Raw genomic sequence first — 16,719 nt, forward strand, 5'->3', positions numbered from 1 at the left:
AAATGGCATTTGGTATTATCCGGATAAAAGACTCATAATGCCCAAGCTATGGGTACCTAAACATTTGAGAGTTCTCCATCAACGTACCCACTGGGGAAGGGAGAAACTTATCGACACGATGCAACGCTGTTGGTATGCCCCAGGTCTTACACTTGCCGCTAAGGCAGCCGTAAAGAATTGTCATACTTGCCAGAGTTTTAACCCAAAACATACCGCCAGATGCCCGCCAGGGGCCAGACCATGGGCTTTTGTTCCATTCGAAAGCCTTCAAATAGATTTCATAGACCTACCCCCGTGCCAAGCCTACAAACATGCTTTAGTAATCATAGACCAGTTGACTGGGTGGGTAGAATGTTTCCCTACTCGCAGAGCAACTGCGCACATTGTTGCAAAAATTCTGATACAAGAAATCATACCTCGCTTTGGAGTCCCCAGGCACATAGACAGCGACAGGGGTTCACATTTCACATCAGATATAATCCAACAAATTGCTACTGCCCTCGGAATCAAATGGAAATTACATACCCCATACCATCCTCCTTCCTCCGGACAAGTCGAAAGAATGAACCAGCAGCTTAAATCGCAGCTGGGAAAACTTTGCAAAGAATCCGGCATCAAATGGGTAAATGCCCTTCCATTAGTCCTCCATAATTTAAGAGCATGCCCCCGCGGAAATCTCAAACTATCTCCCTACGAACTACTATTCGGACGGCCTTCCCCAGTATATAACACCCAGTTTCCAACATCAGAACTAGAGGTGGGCGAGACAGAGTTAACTAGATACGTAATACAACTCCAAAAACAACTCATTGATCTTCACAGATATGCAGCCTCAGGTCAAAACATTCCTCTAGATGAAAACATCCACCCGTACCAACCAGGCGATTGGATACTAGCGAAAACTTACCATAAGGTACCCCTACAGCCCACTTGGGAGGGCCCTTACCAAGTACTTTTAACCACTCCAACTTCCGTTAAGGTAGCAGAGAAGACAGCCTGGTTACATCACACCCGCTGCAAACCCGCTTCACCACCCGAGCCTCCCTCTGACGACCCACCATACTGCACCCCAGACCGACCGGCAGACAGCGACACCGATACAGAGGACGACCAACAGACCGGACCAGACCGGGGCACGAATCGAGCCCAACAGACCGGACCAGACCGGGGCACGAATCGGGCCCAACAGACCGGACCAGACCGGGGCACGAATCGGGCCCAACAGACCGGACCAGATCGGGGCACATATCGGGCCCAACAGACCGGACCGGACCGACCACATTCGTCAACCACTTGGACCTCCGAAATCATCCCGGCAGCCAATCAGGACGACCAACCCCCAATTCGTCTCAAACTCCGTAAAACACACGCAGTTTGACAGCTCGGCAGTTTGACAGCTCCACATTTGACAGCTCCACGGTTTGACAGCTCCACATTTGACAGCTCGGCAGTTTGACAGCTCCACATTTGACAGCTCCACGGTTTGACAGCTCCGCTTCACACCGCCAAATAACCCCCGCTATTCACAATGACAACAACTGTACTCACCTTCCTCATCCTCTCTATCACATCTGCCCTTTCTCAACACACCATAACCACTCACATCTCATGCCCTGGATTACAAACGGAATACAAATATCTGGACTTTGGAATCGTTGATATGGTGAAAAGAGGGACACCAGACCGCCTAGGAGACTTTGACTTCTGCTTACCCGAAACCCGCGTTCTCCTTCGACATTCCATACTACCGACCCTCGCTACTCACCAAAACTGGGAACTTTTTATTCGCTCGCCCTCCTACACCCCACTTGGCAGACTCACCCTCACCAGAGATGGCCCTTGGTACAGAGCCCACTGCCTCAATGGATCTTACGTACTCTTTTCTGATGGCACACTCGAACAAACTCTGAACTGGACACTTCTGGACAACGGTGGTGGTGACTCAGTTTATACTGACCGGAATCACCCCACAGACCACCTAATTCATGGATTCTACTGCCAACGAGTAGACTCCGCTCCCCGCCAAACCATCCTACAAGGAGTTTGCCTCCGGAGGTACTGCTGCGTCTGGGACATCGGACTCGCCTCCGCTTGGGACGGGAAAGCGTACCTCGAGGGCTGGCATTACTCCGTTATGCCTCCAGCAGAATGGGACACTACCGGACCCCAAAGGTGCGGGGGCCTCACCACAAACCTCACCTACCTACTCCGTCAAGACCCCCTTCACCCCCCCGGTACTGCACCTCGACAAAGGGGGGAACTGTCAATATCCGAAAACCCTCAAAATAATGACTTTCTGTCCACTTGGCATTCCAACACCTACGTAAAACTGATCTCTCAAATTGCAAAACAGACAGCAACCAAAGAGTGCTGGATCTGCGCCAATGCCCCCTCACACCTCCACAGTGGCATACCATTTCTTGGAGTACCTCTCACCCTACAACAACATCTCTCTGCTAATGTGCAATCCTGGAACCTGACTGCGGTGAATCTGACCCACCAGTACATCTACCTAACCGGACCCACAACAGGCGACCTTTGCCGGAAATTCAGCGGGAACGACAAGGTCATCGGCGAGAGCACCTGTAAGTACACCATTGACGTTGCTTTAAACGGGAGGATTACCCTGTGGCACCAAGGTAACCCCTCTATCCAACCCAGCTTAACGTCCGCATGGAAACGCGTTATGACCTTACCCGACTCCTGGAGCCCCTCCCCGGTCTCCCAGTGTTTCTTCCGTACCTTCCTCACCGGGCGTATAGACTCGTGCCTACAGGGGTTGTTCTGGGTTTGCGGCCACCGTGGCTATGTATGGGCCAGCCCCCACTCCCGCGGCACTTGTTATCTCGGTCTAATCTTGCCTGGAGTCCGGGTCACCCAAGATCTACCCTCCGGAAGGAGGCGCAATAAGAGGGCAAAAGACTTGTCACAACTCTCCGACGTAGCAGCCAATAGTGAAACTTATGGTCGGGCTCTCTTTCCCGCGTATGGGGCCGGCTCCAACCACGTCGATATCCTTAAGTTAACGGACATCCTGTTAAACTTCATGGAGGAGTCCAATGCGGCTACCCAAGCTATCCTGACAGAGTTAACGGAAGTCAGGCAGACTTCGATACAGAACCGCCTTGCTTTGGACTACGTTCTCGCCTCGACGGGAGGCGTTTGTGCCCTTGTCGGGACTGAATGCTGCACACACGTATCTGATCAAACCCTTAATATTACCGGGCATCTTAACAACATCCATAAACTAGCGGACGGACTTAAAGACATCCAACATGAAGGACTCTCAGATATCCAGTTGTGGAGCTGGCTGCCTGGGTCTGGCTGGATAAAACAACTCCTAGGGAACGGACTTTTGATCCTCATTACTCTGACAATCTGTATTGCTGTTTTCTGCTGCGCGATCCACTGTTTCCCGATGTGCTGTCAAGCTTGCGACTCTTGCCTTCCAACCCCTCGCTCGCGGTCGACTATCACCTACAGACCACCGGCACGAGGAACCCAGACGAACTCCATCGAAATGGGGCCCTTAAAGGACTTCCAGAATCTGGATTCTAGGTATGGCATGTCAAACTTTTATTGATTTGTGCGGAGAAAAGGATTGCGCGGCTTCCCTGCCTTCGCAATCTTATCTCCGAAGGGGGGAACTGTCGCCGGAAACCCCCCCCCATCTCTCATTGACACGTGTATTGCACAAGCACCACACTTACACATACACGCATCTCCCCTTCCTGACCCTGGAGATGTCCCTTTAGAGGGCCATCCCCTAAAAGCCTTCCGTAAATAAGGAAGCGCTAGCCTAACAGCTTCCCACTATAGCTCCCCGCACAGCCCTATCTTTATTGAGAGTAGACCGGCCGACCGAACTCTGGGTCAATAAGCGGCCGCCTCAGCCAATCAGCGTTAGCGAACAGCGCCCCTTGCGGCGGCCACGCAGGTACTGCAGGCTGTTCGCGCTCTTTTCCCTTACCTTTGACAGCTCTCAATACAAAGTTTCCGAGTTCAATTGACCGTGACTGATCTAATCAAAATGTAGCAAGCTACTTCCGGAAGGTGAAAGTACTTTGAACTTCAAGAACAATATTCTTTATAAATTCACCAAAAATCAGCCGTACTTCGGATTTTCACCGGACCACTTTTATTCTGCTGGATATTACAAAGACTATCAAAGGGGGGTGGCTTGGTATCAAGCGGCCATAATCCCTTGACCGAGCAGTCACGTACCCTGCGCTCCCTCCAGGTAAACGTGACGACCTTGATAGCCATCGTGATGGGTTCAGACAGAAGGCTATCAAGGATACAATGGACTGCCTGCTCTAGTGTATTCCGCACGGACTTTCACAAAGGAACTGTGACCGGATCCCCCTCAGGGGGCAGGAAAACTTCTCCTTCCTCTTTTGTTTTAAACATGACTCATGCGGGGAGGGGGGAGGAGGCTCCGGCCAGGTGTCAGGACACTCAGATTACCTGTGCAACCCCTCCCCGACTCCTCCTATTTTTAATATAATCATGATGTAAATATGATGTAATTCTGAGGGTGTAGCTTAGGGGATTAGCAACTAATAAAAGTTAGGGTCTCCCTTTGTTCTGGGCTTCCATCTTGCTTCACCTCGTGGACGGTGGGAGCCCTGTCGCGACAGTCTTCTTCAAAATAAAGACCAAGCCTACTGGCTGCTGTTTTGCTCTGAATTGCTCTGGTCGGTGTCTTCATTTGTCCAAGGGAGCCCTCGGATTTTCCGGTAACAGCTTCAGGATGAGAACAGAAATCGTGCTCCGGCGGCGCAGCGGCAGCGGGAGGCCCCATTAGCTAAAGTGGTGCTTCAGGTTAAGAACAGTTTCAGGTTAAGAACGGACCTCCGGAACAAATTAAGTACTTAACCCGAGGTACCACTGTAATCCAAAAAGCGGCAGCTAGACTGGTGACTAGGAGCAGCCGCCAGGACTACATAACACCGGTCCTGAGAGATCTGCATTGGCTTCCAGTATGTTTTCAAGCACAATTCAGAGTGTTGGTGCTGACCTTTAAAGCCCTAAACGGCCTCGGCCCAGTATACCTGAAGGAGCGTCTCCACCCCCATCCTTCAGCTCGGACACTGAAGTCCAGCGCCGAGGGCCTTCTGGCGGTTCCCTCATTGCAAGAAGTGAGGTTACAGGGAACCAGACAGGGCCTTCTCAGTAGTGGTGCCCGCTCTGTGGAACGCCCTCCCTTCAGATGTGAAGGAAATAAGCAGCTAGCTTATTTTTTAAAGCCATCTGAAGGCAGCCCTGTTTAGGGAAGTTTTTAATATTTAATGCTGTATTGTTTCTAACACTCGATTGGGAGCTGCCTAGAGTGGCTGGAGAAACTCAGCCAGATGGGCGGGATAGAAATAATAAATTATTATTATAATAAATTATTATATTACACAATTGTGGGGGGACCCTGTGCCTATATTTAAAGGTCTAGGATGCTCTCAAGAGTTTACCTAGCATAAGATGCCTTAGAACTTGCCCCCAGAATCCTTTGCACCATGCAGGGCTTCTACAGCAGGCGTTCACAGGGCAGAATGTGAACTCGGAAAGGGTTCCTCAAGAGCGGAAAGTTTTAAAAGCCGCCGGTTTAACACATAGAGTTTAATCCAAAAATTCAGGGCAATCTTATTTGACAACAGCCCTCTCTCATTCTCTGAAAGCTGTTATCCACTACTCGGATAATCTGTTTCAAAGCCATCTTTTAAACCTCAGCATTGTCTCAACAGAAAAGCAGGGCTTGGGTGAATGCTCTGTCTGCTCACCTAGGTGCCCCAAGAGGGGAGGGTTTTCCCCCCCAGGTTCGTGCTCCTTCCTAAAAACTGACAATCGGCTCCAAAAAAAACTGGGAGCAACTTTTTTCCAGCTCTGCTGCTGATCTAGCTAACGGTTTCAGCATCTTTCTGTCAAGTCTTTATTATTTGTCGCCGGGTAACATTAGATTGCTGTTGTTGCAACACACCCCAAGGAGAATTGACAAGCCATTGCTTTTGTGATCTACTGGTGAGCTTCCAAAGGCATCAATACCTGATCGTTACTGGAAAGAGGAGGGGCTAGATGGGGCTTCCTCAGATTCAGCAAGTCGGTTCTTGCCTCCATTTGTGCCCAAAGCATGCACGGGAGAGACCTGTATCATCTATGCACGATAAAGTGGAATATATAACAAGTGAGATCTGCAATAAAATGTTGCAGCAGCCCAAGTGTGGGGCACTTCTGGCCCTCAAGATGCAGCTGAACCACAACTCCCATCTGCCTCAGCAAGCATAGCCAATGACCAAGGATGATGGGAGTTTAGCAACATCAGGAGAGGGGGCAGCAAAGGTTCCCCTACTCCTCCATTATACCCTAACACCTAATATTGCTCCTGTTCAGGGTTCCAGTCAACCATGTCCTATGTCAAGAAGCTGTCAAGGGCTCAAGCAGTTCACTCCCCCTGCCCGATTTTTTGTTTTCCCTTTCCGACTGACACTCAACATTTTGTGATTCCCTTGCTTCTACATAAATTGGGATTTACCTAAGCACGCCCTCTCGATTTCCAGCAGCCCCTTTTGGGCTCTAATTCTATCAGGATCCTACCTCCGAGGGCACAATTCACAGGGAATGATGCTGAATTGCATGCCCTGTCTCCCCAGGTCTCTGAGCATGCGTGCCTGCTTCTGTTTAAACAAGGGGTTTGGATGATGGGTTTAAGATTGCAATCTAACAGGTTCCTAACCTGCCTGACTGTTTCAGGTTGTAGCCTCCAGTGTTTGTTTTAGCGGCCATTTTAAGCCATGACAACTGTTTAAAAAAATTAAAAAATCTGAATACATATAAATGCATTTATGGGTGCACATGGTCAATAGTTTGAGAGTGGATAACCCAAAACAGCATTAGGATGTTTGTGGAGAAAGCAAAGAAAAGCTGGCCTTCTTGCTAGCCTACGGGATAGAATTGCTGCTGCTACATTTATCCTGGAGCAAATTTGTTTTATCCCAGTGTATGTCATCCGACTACATTTTATGCTGCAAGGAGCCTTTGAAGTTATCTTCTGGCAGATTCCCACCCTCAGACAATCAAACAAGCTATGGTTTCTTTCCCCAAAGCTCGGTTTGTTTTCCAGCTGCTCTCGCCTGAAGACTTTGCAGTTTGGTGACCATCCAGGATGGGGTCAATAAAAAAAATAAAAAATCAAGAAAGGGTGCTGAGTTCACACATGACACCAGGAAACCAAGTTTCATAAGCCGAATACAAGCCATAAATTCAGATCATTCTTTGTTAATGGTAAACAAACCATAGTTAAGTTGCTGGGCATGGTTCACATGTAACAATAAGGGTCTTAGCCAATTAAGTTCTACTTAGAGTAGAACAACTGAAATCAACGAACCTAAGATAGTTATGTCCTCTAAGGGCTATCAAGATAATAGTTTACAGTTAGGCTTGTTCTTACGGGCAATGTTCAACTCTAGGCATCACTAGTTAAAGCAGAGGTGGAGAACCTGTGGCCACCAGGTGCTGCTGGACTCCACCTCCCATAATTCCTGGCTGCTGGACTCCAACTCCCATAATTCCAACAACATCTGGAGGGCCATAGGTTCCCCATGCTCAAATTAAAGGATCTCAACATTAAAACCAGTGTCTTGTTTCTAACAGGAACTAGCTGGAAGCTTCCAAGAAGAGTGCAAAGGCAACATCCCTTCCAAGCTGATTGCCCTCAGCATCTTGTATTCACACAGGCATATTGCCCTCTGGTTCACAGAATCATAGAGTTGCAAGGGACCTCCAAAGGTCATCTAGTCCAACCCCCTGCAATGTAGGAGTTTTCATCTAGCTCTCCTGGCTAATAGGTGCTGGAAGACTGGTTATCCTCCGCAAATATGCCTGCTTGCTTCTTCTTTTAAGCCCTCTTAGCTAGCGGCCATAAATATATCCAGTGGCGGTGAATTCCGCAAGTTAATTGCACGTTGTATATGAAATACTTCTCTCTTTCAGCTCTCCGGAGCCTTGAGCTATTAATCTGCCGGGGAGGTGCCGCTGCGAGATTACGACCGGCTCCAAGGCTGCCCCGTGAACTGCCGTAGCAAAAGTGGGATTAGAACTCTGCTCTCCCAGATCAAAATATAATCCTCTCCTTGGTGCACTAAGCTTGTGTATATGTTGCGTGTGCGCAGACACCAATGCCTCACACAACTGAAATCTCCCGTGGGGACGCCCCTCTCTTCTCCAGGTCTCTGGGCTGCCTGCCGTTGCCCAAGGGGGTAATTATAAAGGTGTTTGTTTTTGATTGCCTCATTTAGACACAAGTGGCTTTTGCTCAGCGCAGAACCCGCCTTGCGTGTGCATGTGTGTGTGTCTATATATCTATATCTGCCTGTCTGATGCAACAGCTGAACACTCAGAGAGGGAAAGATGGGGCCCACTCCCCTCTTATCTAGGGGGAGATGCGCCTCTGTCATTCGTCACTAAGGGGGAAGACTCCAAAATTGGCTGGGGGAACACACGCTTTTGACCCATGTGAATTTTCCAAAGGGGGTGCCTTCCATCTGTATCCCCCCCGCAACCCCTACATCTTAGGGCTATGAGAAAGTGAGGCCTGGAAAATCCCTAGAAATGGACTCTTCTGAGACAGCCACGACTAAAATTAGAAGTGCCGTAACTATGGGTGGAAGCGAGGGAGGACTTTGTGGCCAGGGGAACAGGCCCAAATTATCCCTAACTTTATTAATTATGGTGTTAGAAACACCTGAGGTGGCCTGGAACACACAGACACACACACTCAGTGTACATCTCATACATTTAAAGAAAAGAGAAAAGAATCCTGGGAACTGTAGTTTCTGAGACAGCTTGGAAATGTTACTGTGTGAGGGGAAAACTACAGTTCCCATGATTCTATGGGGGTGAGAGGAAGTGGCGCCTAGTAGGCGGGCATGAGAATGAGAGGGAAGAAAGAAGGGTTGTGGGGCTTACCGTACCTTGCCTCCAGTCCGCAGTGCCATCTTGTTTGCTCGCTGGAGATCGACATCTGCAATACATTCGACTTTGGCGAGAGGATGGCTGTGCAAACAGAGCAGAGGGTTAGGATACCAGCACAAAAAGTGTGTGTGTGTGTGTGTGTGTGTGTGTGTGTTTTGGTGTGGGGGTAGAATCTCTGCCAAAAGAATCTGGCTTAAAGATGTCGAGGACCAAAGAGGATACCTCCCTGCTCCAAGCCCAAACGAAAATGAACGGACCAAAGACTGGCTGTGTACATGCCATGCATTTAAAGCACATTACGGACCATCCTGGAAACTGTAGTTTACTCCCAACATACCTACCATTCTCAGCACATTTATCAAACTACAGTTCCCAGGATTCTTTGGGCTGGGGTTGCTTTGAATATATGGCTTATACCACGGCCAGCCCAAGACATCTGGGCACCTGAGGGGAACCACAAAATGGCGTTTGCTCACCCCTGCCAGGGAAGAAGGGGTGAGGAAAGATCAACCACAGGAACAAGGAAGGAAGAAGTATCTACATCAGGATCAGTGATTGCAGCTAGTAGCCTTTAACAGCCTTGGTAGTTGCTGCTATGTTACAGCTCCCAAAATCCCCTGGGCAATGCAGGCGGAAGCTGATGTTAGTTGTAGTTTGAAAATTTGCAGGGCAACAGGTTTTTGTTTTTATTTTATTATGAGATCTGCCCTTCCTCCTGGGAGCTCAGAGTTGTGTACATGGGTCCTCACACTCCCCGTTTTATCCTGACAACAACCCTGCGAGGTTGATTAGGTTGGGAGATTGCGATGGGCCCAAGGTCGCCCAGCGAGCTTCATTGGAGAGTGGGGACTTGAACCCAGCCCTCGCCTACAGTAACATCAAATTAATGTTAACTTTTCCTGCATTAACTACAACAGAAAGCACCAGAATGTCACATCGGTAGAGGGGAAAGAGAGGACTCAGAAGGTGGAGTTTTGGGGTCCCAAAAGGTTGTGCGAGTTTGCAGCCCTGCGCCACTTCTAAACACTTGATGAGGGTTTAATGTGTGAGCCCAGAAGTTCCAAGTTAAAATTTCATGTCTACCAGAAACTCAGTAGGTGGTCTTATGCATATTCCCCGCCTCCCACCCATATTATTATACGGACAATAATGGTTTACAGAGGGGTAGCCATAGCCTACATTACAAGGCTGTTGTAATGATTGCTGAGCCTGTGCATTCACAGCACTTTGAAAGGCTCTGTGTAGGAATGCATAATTCTTAAATAGGAATGAAATGTAAAGCAGCTGAGGGATATTACCAGCAGAAAGGAAGCTGTCTCGATCTATGTCGGAAGCATCGGAGAAGACAGCCTGCGTATGGCACGATATTGCTCAGAGCCGCTTCTTCCAGTAAAACTCCGCAAGTCCCCCTCCTTTGTTAGAAAATAAACTTCCAAGTAGGTGCATACAGAGCAAACATTGCCACACTAATGCGTCCACAGTGGGTGGGATGAACTTAATAATGAAAAGTTTTGGGGAGCCCAAAGTAACCCATTAAGAGAGAAGGGTGTCTGTTGTGTTTCTGGATGAGTCACCAGCCAGGTAATCCTGCCCCATATCTGGAAAGGACAGGGGTGAGTGGGGAGCCTCCAGATGTTTCTGGACTTCCGCCAGCTGCGGCCAGCATTGCCAATGGTTAGGGACAATGGGAGGGCCACAGGTTCCCCAAACCATGACACAGGCAAAGATTCCCTGGCTTCAGAAGGAGACGTACTCTGCAAGTCACGCAGATTTATTTACTTAGCACATTTTTATCCCGCCTTTCCTCCAAGGAGCTCAGGCGGGTCACGTGGTTCTCTTTTTACAACAACCCTGTGAAGTAGGTTAGGCCGAGAAACTGTGATTGGCTCAAGGTTGCTCAGCGAGCTTCACCCAGGATTCGAACTCTGGTCTCCCAGGTCCTAGTCCAACACTAACCACTAAACCACATGGCTTGGGTGGTGGTGTTGAGCTCTTTGGAGGGCAAGTTGCTTTTTATTCCTACGTGCTCTTAAAAGGTAAAGGGACCCCTGACCATTAGGTCCAGTCACGGCTGACTCCGGGGTTGCGGTGCTCACCTCGCGTTATTGGCCGAGGGAGCCAGCGTACAGCTTCCGGGTCATGTGGCCAGCATGACTAAGCCACTTCTGGCAAACCAGAGCAGCGCACGGAAACGCCATTTACCTTCCCGCCGGAGCGGTACCTATTTATCTACTTGCACTTTGACATGCTTTCGAACTGCTAGGTGGGCAGGAGCAGGGACCGAGCAACGGGAGCTCACCCTGTCGCGGGGATCCGAACCACCGACCTTCTGATCGGCAAGTCCTAGGCTCTGTGGTTTAACCCACAGCGCCACCTTAATTCAGGGTCCAAGAGTAAAGTGGCCTTGCAGTTTTAAATCAGACCTTCTCAGTGTTGGCTCGCCAACAGTGTGTGACGCCCTCCCTATAGAGGTGTGTTGGGCACCATCCTTGCCAAGCTTTAAGTGGTCAATGAGGGCTGGCCTCTTATTACTGAATGTTATTGGCCTATTGTTCAGCTGATATGCACTGCATGGCATTTTGGGGTGGGGTCATTTTCGATCCAATCTATTGCATTATCTTTCCTGGACGTAACTGGCATTTAGGGTGAAGGGCAGTTAACAAACAGAACCAAATAATGAAGACCACGAAGGAAAAGACGTGCTGGCTACCAGTACTTTCCAGCGGGTGTGGAACACAAATGCAAAAACCAGTAGAAGGAGGACAGTTCCCACTAGGGCTCGGAATACAAGGGGTTAACCCGAGGAGCTTGAGGCCTGACACCTGTTTAAAGAGACATGTGGGAATTTTCCGGTCTTGACCCCTGCCGCTGACCCCTGGCGACCAGGCTACTGGGGAACCAGGCCAAAATATGGGAACAATCTCCCCAGGCATGAAAACTGACAGCTTGGGGGAATGGAATGACAGGGGGTGGGGGTGGGGAGAGGCTATACAAGGACCCAAGGCGGGGGGGGGGCTGGAGATGGGGCGGGGGGGGGCTGGCTGAATAGCCCTTGCATCCACCCGCTCCCTGCTCCCCACCGCACAAATCCCAACCTCCCAATTCCTTTTTTTTTTACTTTCTTTTTCAGTCTTCCATTTCACCTCCCAGAAAAGAGCCCTTTGCAGATGCAATTTCTACCCCCCCCGCCACCCTTTGCCCTGCGCTGTCCTTGGGACTCCCTCTGGGTGAAGGGAGGGCGCGAGGCAAGGAGGGTGGGGAGGGTCACAAGCCCAGGGAGCAGGCAGCAGCCGAGAGGTCTGGTGCCACATTTTCTGGGGCCCGGCTATAAATAGCCGGCGTTATAAATAATGCAGCATTATTCCCTCTATAATTATCGGGTGGGAAGTTTGTGGCCGGGCTGGCGTATTACACGGCTGTGCAGGCCGGCACCCTCCTGCCTCCCTTACGCCAGTCTTCCTAATTTACACTCCTTCCTCGCGGGGCCCGTCCCTCCTGCCAGACGGACAAATCGAGCAACCGGATCCCTCCATTACTCTGGAGCAAAAGGCTCCACGGCGCAGACCGCATCCTTTTCATTTAAATAACGGAGTGGGACCCTCGCCCCACTGTTGGGAGGGGAAAGGGAGCCAGCCTCCCCACTTCACCCCACCCCACCCAAAAGCTTTTGCAATTGTAGCCCCTGCTAGGCTGAGGTTAATTTCGAAGGCAGAAATTTTGACCCGCTCGGCTTTAAGCCTGTCCAGAAGACGTGCCCCGCTGACCCACAGAGCCTGTTCCCTAATCCGACATGTGTGTGGGTTGCCCGGGGTTACTCGGTAGTGAGGGGAAGGCAGGTGGGATATGCTCAGAAACACACTTGTCATGTTACAGGGTAGATTCTGGATATTTAGCATGCTCTGGGGCTCAGTCCCAGCATAAATTAAGACCCACTTCATTGTGACATCATCATCATCATCATTGTATAGCACCATCAGTGCATGGCAGTTTATAGCATGCAATAGGACAGGTCTCTGTCCCGAAGAGCTTACAATCAACCTCATGATACTAGAGTTCCCTAGGTATATCATTTAAAATAGATCTACTTTGTTAGGGTTTTAGTCCTGTTTTAACTGTATTTGCTGTTTTTAATCTTGTGTGTTAAATCACCCTGAGGCAGTTGTTTGGAAGGCAATTAACAAATCACTGATAATGCAGTAGTAATTAATATCCAGCCCAATTGTTTAGCTCCCTTATTTAGAGGCAAACTGTCAAATCTGCTTTCCTCTACACGTGAAAACACCTTCAGGCATCTCAGAAATATAAGCAGTACACACACTAACAAATTTTGACGACATCCAGAGTCTTAGCAAATCGGGGGTGTCCAAGCCAGCACGGGTGGGGAAACTGAGGCAGACACAGTGAACGGGGAAGATGAATGCATGCCTGTTTGTTCCTAACAACACCCTCTTGCCTTAAGGGAGATGGGAATAAGGGGTGCCCCTTTCTGCTGTGGGAGAATTGCATTCTGACCTCCCTATGCAGGTCTACTCAGAAGTAAGTCACAGAGGTCAAAGGAAGAGTTTGTTTCAAATATGTACTCTGTTCACACAGCTCACTGGGTGGCCTTCAGTTACTCAACCTTGCATACCTCACACAGTTTTATCAGACGCATAGGATTATATATATATTGTAACTCACGGAGTCCCTCTAATATGGTACAGTGAGAAATAAATCTAGATGAATTCAAAATAAACAAGCCTTCTTTTCTGGCTCGGCTAAAATACGGAACCCAGGAATTCAGGCTTTCATTAAAAGGCCCTGTCAGAAGTGATGCTTAAATGCCCCTCTTTTCTAAAACCTTCATCTTCCACAAGTCTACTGCAGATGAGGTTTCGGTCAGGTTTTGTTTTTTTTACTCTGAAACAGGTTCCCTACGCATGCTGTTAAAGCAATATTCGCAAGGACCGCAATATTCGCAAGGACCAGCAATCCGGCTTTAAAATGGCTCCCTTGTGATTCCAACATCCACACATGGACCAAAGTTTTTGATGCAGCTGAACTGTATCCCACGGGGAAGGAAGGAGGGAGGGAGAAGAACTTTGAGAACTGTAGCCCCTGATAGGCAAAAGTTAATATTTAAAAGGCAAAAATTTCCACGCTGGGGCCTTGAGCCTTTCGAGAAGACTTGGTCTTTCCACTACAGTTTAAAGCGCACACCCCAATTTGTAATATCAACTTCTATCAGTTATAAGTTTCTGGGGGTTTTTAAAGTCACTCTTCTGCTTTCACAATGATGCAACACATTTAAGGATTCAGTGGTTGTTTTCAAAGACCTTCTGAGCACCATTTAGAATCATAGCATTTGATTTATAAATGTCCTTAGGTTTAAGCCTTTTTTCACGGGGGGGGGTTAAAAACAAAGACTCTCCCCTACCCAGACACACACACACTTCTTCTACCTGTATTCAAGACTGTTCTACATCTTCCTTGCCCGCCCCAATCATAATAATTGGGGAGTTCGTGATCACCCCATTTGGTGTTGGGTCCAAGAATCAGAAGCATGCAACGCCTGGACCTATTATGCAAAATGATTTGCCCCACATGCAACTCCCCCCCCCCCAAAAAAATAAGAAGACAGCTGAGGGTGGGAAGGAGAAGAGAGAGAGAAAAAGAGACTTACAGAGCAAAGAGGAAGAGAGGGCTTTCTTTGTGTGGGGCTGCCTCATAGACGGGCTAAGTCGTCCCCTCCCTTTTTGCCCCCGGCCAGCTGGGAAAGTCAACTCCGGGGAGCCGGCCGGAGGGAAAGAGCGAGCGAAGCGGGTATATTTAGCCGCAGGGCGGGGTCGGCCGCCTGAGGAAGGAGGGAAGGAGGAAAAGAAGGAGTAAAGCGGGATTAAACTCTAGAAGGGGACGCCCGGCGCCTTGTGACTCCTCCATCGCCGAAATAGCAGCGCGAGGCGAGAGGAAAAGTTTGTTCCTGCGGCGGAATTAGCAGCAGGGCACTAAAAACAGCTGCAGCGAAAGCAGTGCCGCCGCCGCCTCCCTGGCCCGGGGCGCCTGCCAGCTGGCAGCCAGCTCCGGCCCTGCCCTGCCCGGCCTGCCTGCCTGCCTGCCTGCCCGCTCGGAGCGAGAAGCGAGGCAGACACAAGCACAGGCCCGCACGGCCCTTCGCACGCACGGCGAGCCTCCCTTTGTTGCCGCTTCCTCAGCGCCGCCGCCGCCGCCCGTAAGAGGCGTGGGTTCCGCCTCGCTGGCGCCCTCGGCCGCGCAGCGCCTCCTGCCGGCGGCGGCGGCGGCCCGGCCTGCAGGGGGCGCTAAGGACGAAGCGCCCGGATACGAGGCGGCGACAAGGCAGCTCCCGCCGCGTCTCTGTGTGAGTCTCTGCTCTGGCTCTCCTCCTCTTCCTCCTCCTCCCCATCAGCTTTTTTTTCTGTTTCTCACCAGGCATCAGGATTTAGATTTAGATTTGATGAGGCCCTAAGCTACTGAAGGTAATGGGGCCCTTTATTCGGCCAGCTGTCATTTCTCAACAACAAATCGTCGCTGGTTTTTTGTGTTGAATATATGCTATATGGTAATTTATGGACCTAATAGGTATCTAAAGCCACTTGCACATAACAAAATATGTATTTTAGCAAAGTAATTGTTGAAAAGTCCATGCAGAATGCAAAGTCGACGCAGAATGTAGGGCCCCTATATATAGAAATGAGCAAACCAGTGATATTTTAGGGAGCAGGCTAGCAAGCCTACACAACACAAAGCACTGTTGCTGTATGTAGGTTTTATTTTATTTGTTTTTTATCTTATATTTTGGAAATGTACATCCACTTTTTTCCCTTTAATTTTTTTGGGGGCCCCCAAGTGAGTGGGGCCCTAAGCTATAGCTTGTTTAGCTTATACATAAATCCAGCACTGATCAGGAGTGCCACCTAAATAAAATATTTGGGGGGAGGGGAAGCAGGCAAGCTCAGACTTTCCAAATGTCCCTCTTTTCCAGGGACAGTCCCAGATTTACAGGCATTTCTGATTTGATCCTGGAATGTGCCGCTTTTCCTTAGGACGCCCTGATTTTCATCGGAGGAATGTTGGAGGGGATGCAAGCTCCGCCCTGCATAACTGGTCACGGCGCAAGCACACCATCTGAATGCCCATCAACTTGGGGGGAGGGGCTTCAAATATTTTATTAGGGGGTCCGAAGGGTCCTCAGCCCCTAGGAATTTGCTCCTATGACACACATATATACACACACCAGCTTCCATAGCACTCAGTGCGATTCAGATATATCTTCAACCTATTAAACGGTTTAGAAATCAAATAATCAGTCAGTTGATTCATTCACTCCTGATACAAAGAGCTAGTGGAATTGTTGGGCTTCAGAAAGAGGCTGCCCACTGGCTCTCTTGTGCCCAGATCAGTGAAATACAGGTGGGCAGGGGGACCCTGGAATTGTAGAGTTGGAGCGGATCCCAAGGAGTAGCTAGTCGAATCTCCTGCAGTGCAGGGATCTCAACACACGGTCCCCCATCCAGTTTGGAACCATAACCAGATCCTGTTTAGCTTTGCAAATGTGCTAGCCGTTTTATTGCTGAAGGAGTTTCCTCTAAGGATATATTACTCTCAAAACAAAAGTTTTATGGTTAGACATAGAAGTGTATCTAACTGTAATGCAATTAAAAAGAAAACAGAAAACCTGTAGTTATCAGCAGCCTGGGTGCCAGGAAACATCAATTTGTCTCCCCTCCGCTGGGAGAAGGCCAAACTGCAGAGATTAGCAGT

The 16,719-nt window shown here is 49.3% G+C and overlaps 1 protein-coding gene across 2 annotated transcripts in view; it reads right to left on the reverse strand.

The window, feature by feature from the left end:
* Positions 1-14,960, reverse strand: part of ERF (ETS2 repressor factor) — a 50,196-nt gene extending 35,236 nt beyond the window's left edge. Inside the window, exons 1-2 of one of the 2 annotated variants that reach the window (XM_081018914.1) lie at positions 14,624-14,960; positions 8,956-9,042 (exon numbers count right to left, since the gene is read on the reverse strand). In XM_081018914.1, the coding sequence (XP_080875040.1) occupies positions 8,956-9,042; positions 14,624-14,669 (133 nt within the window). In that variant the 5' untranslated portion in view covers positions 14,670-14,960. The remainder of the gene's footprint in view (positions 1-8,955; positions 9,043-14,623) is intronic. The other variant, XM_081018916.1, reaches the window with a different exon arrangement.
* Between the last annotated feature and the right edge of the window lie 1,759 nt (positions 14,961-16,719).

This window comes from Podarcis pityusensis, assembly GCF_964106645.2.
Source record: "Podarcis pityusensis genome assembly, chromosome: 8".
In the NCBI taxonomy this organism is placed as follows: Eukaryota; Metazoa; Chordata; class Lepidosauria; order Squamata; family Lacertidae; genus Podarcis; species Podarcis pityusensis.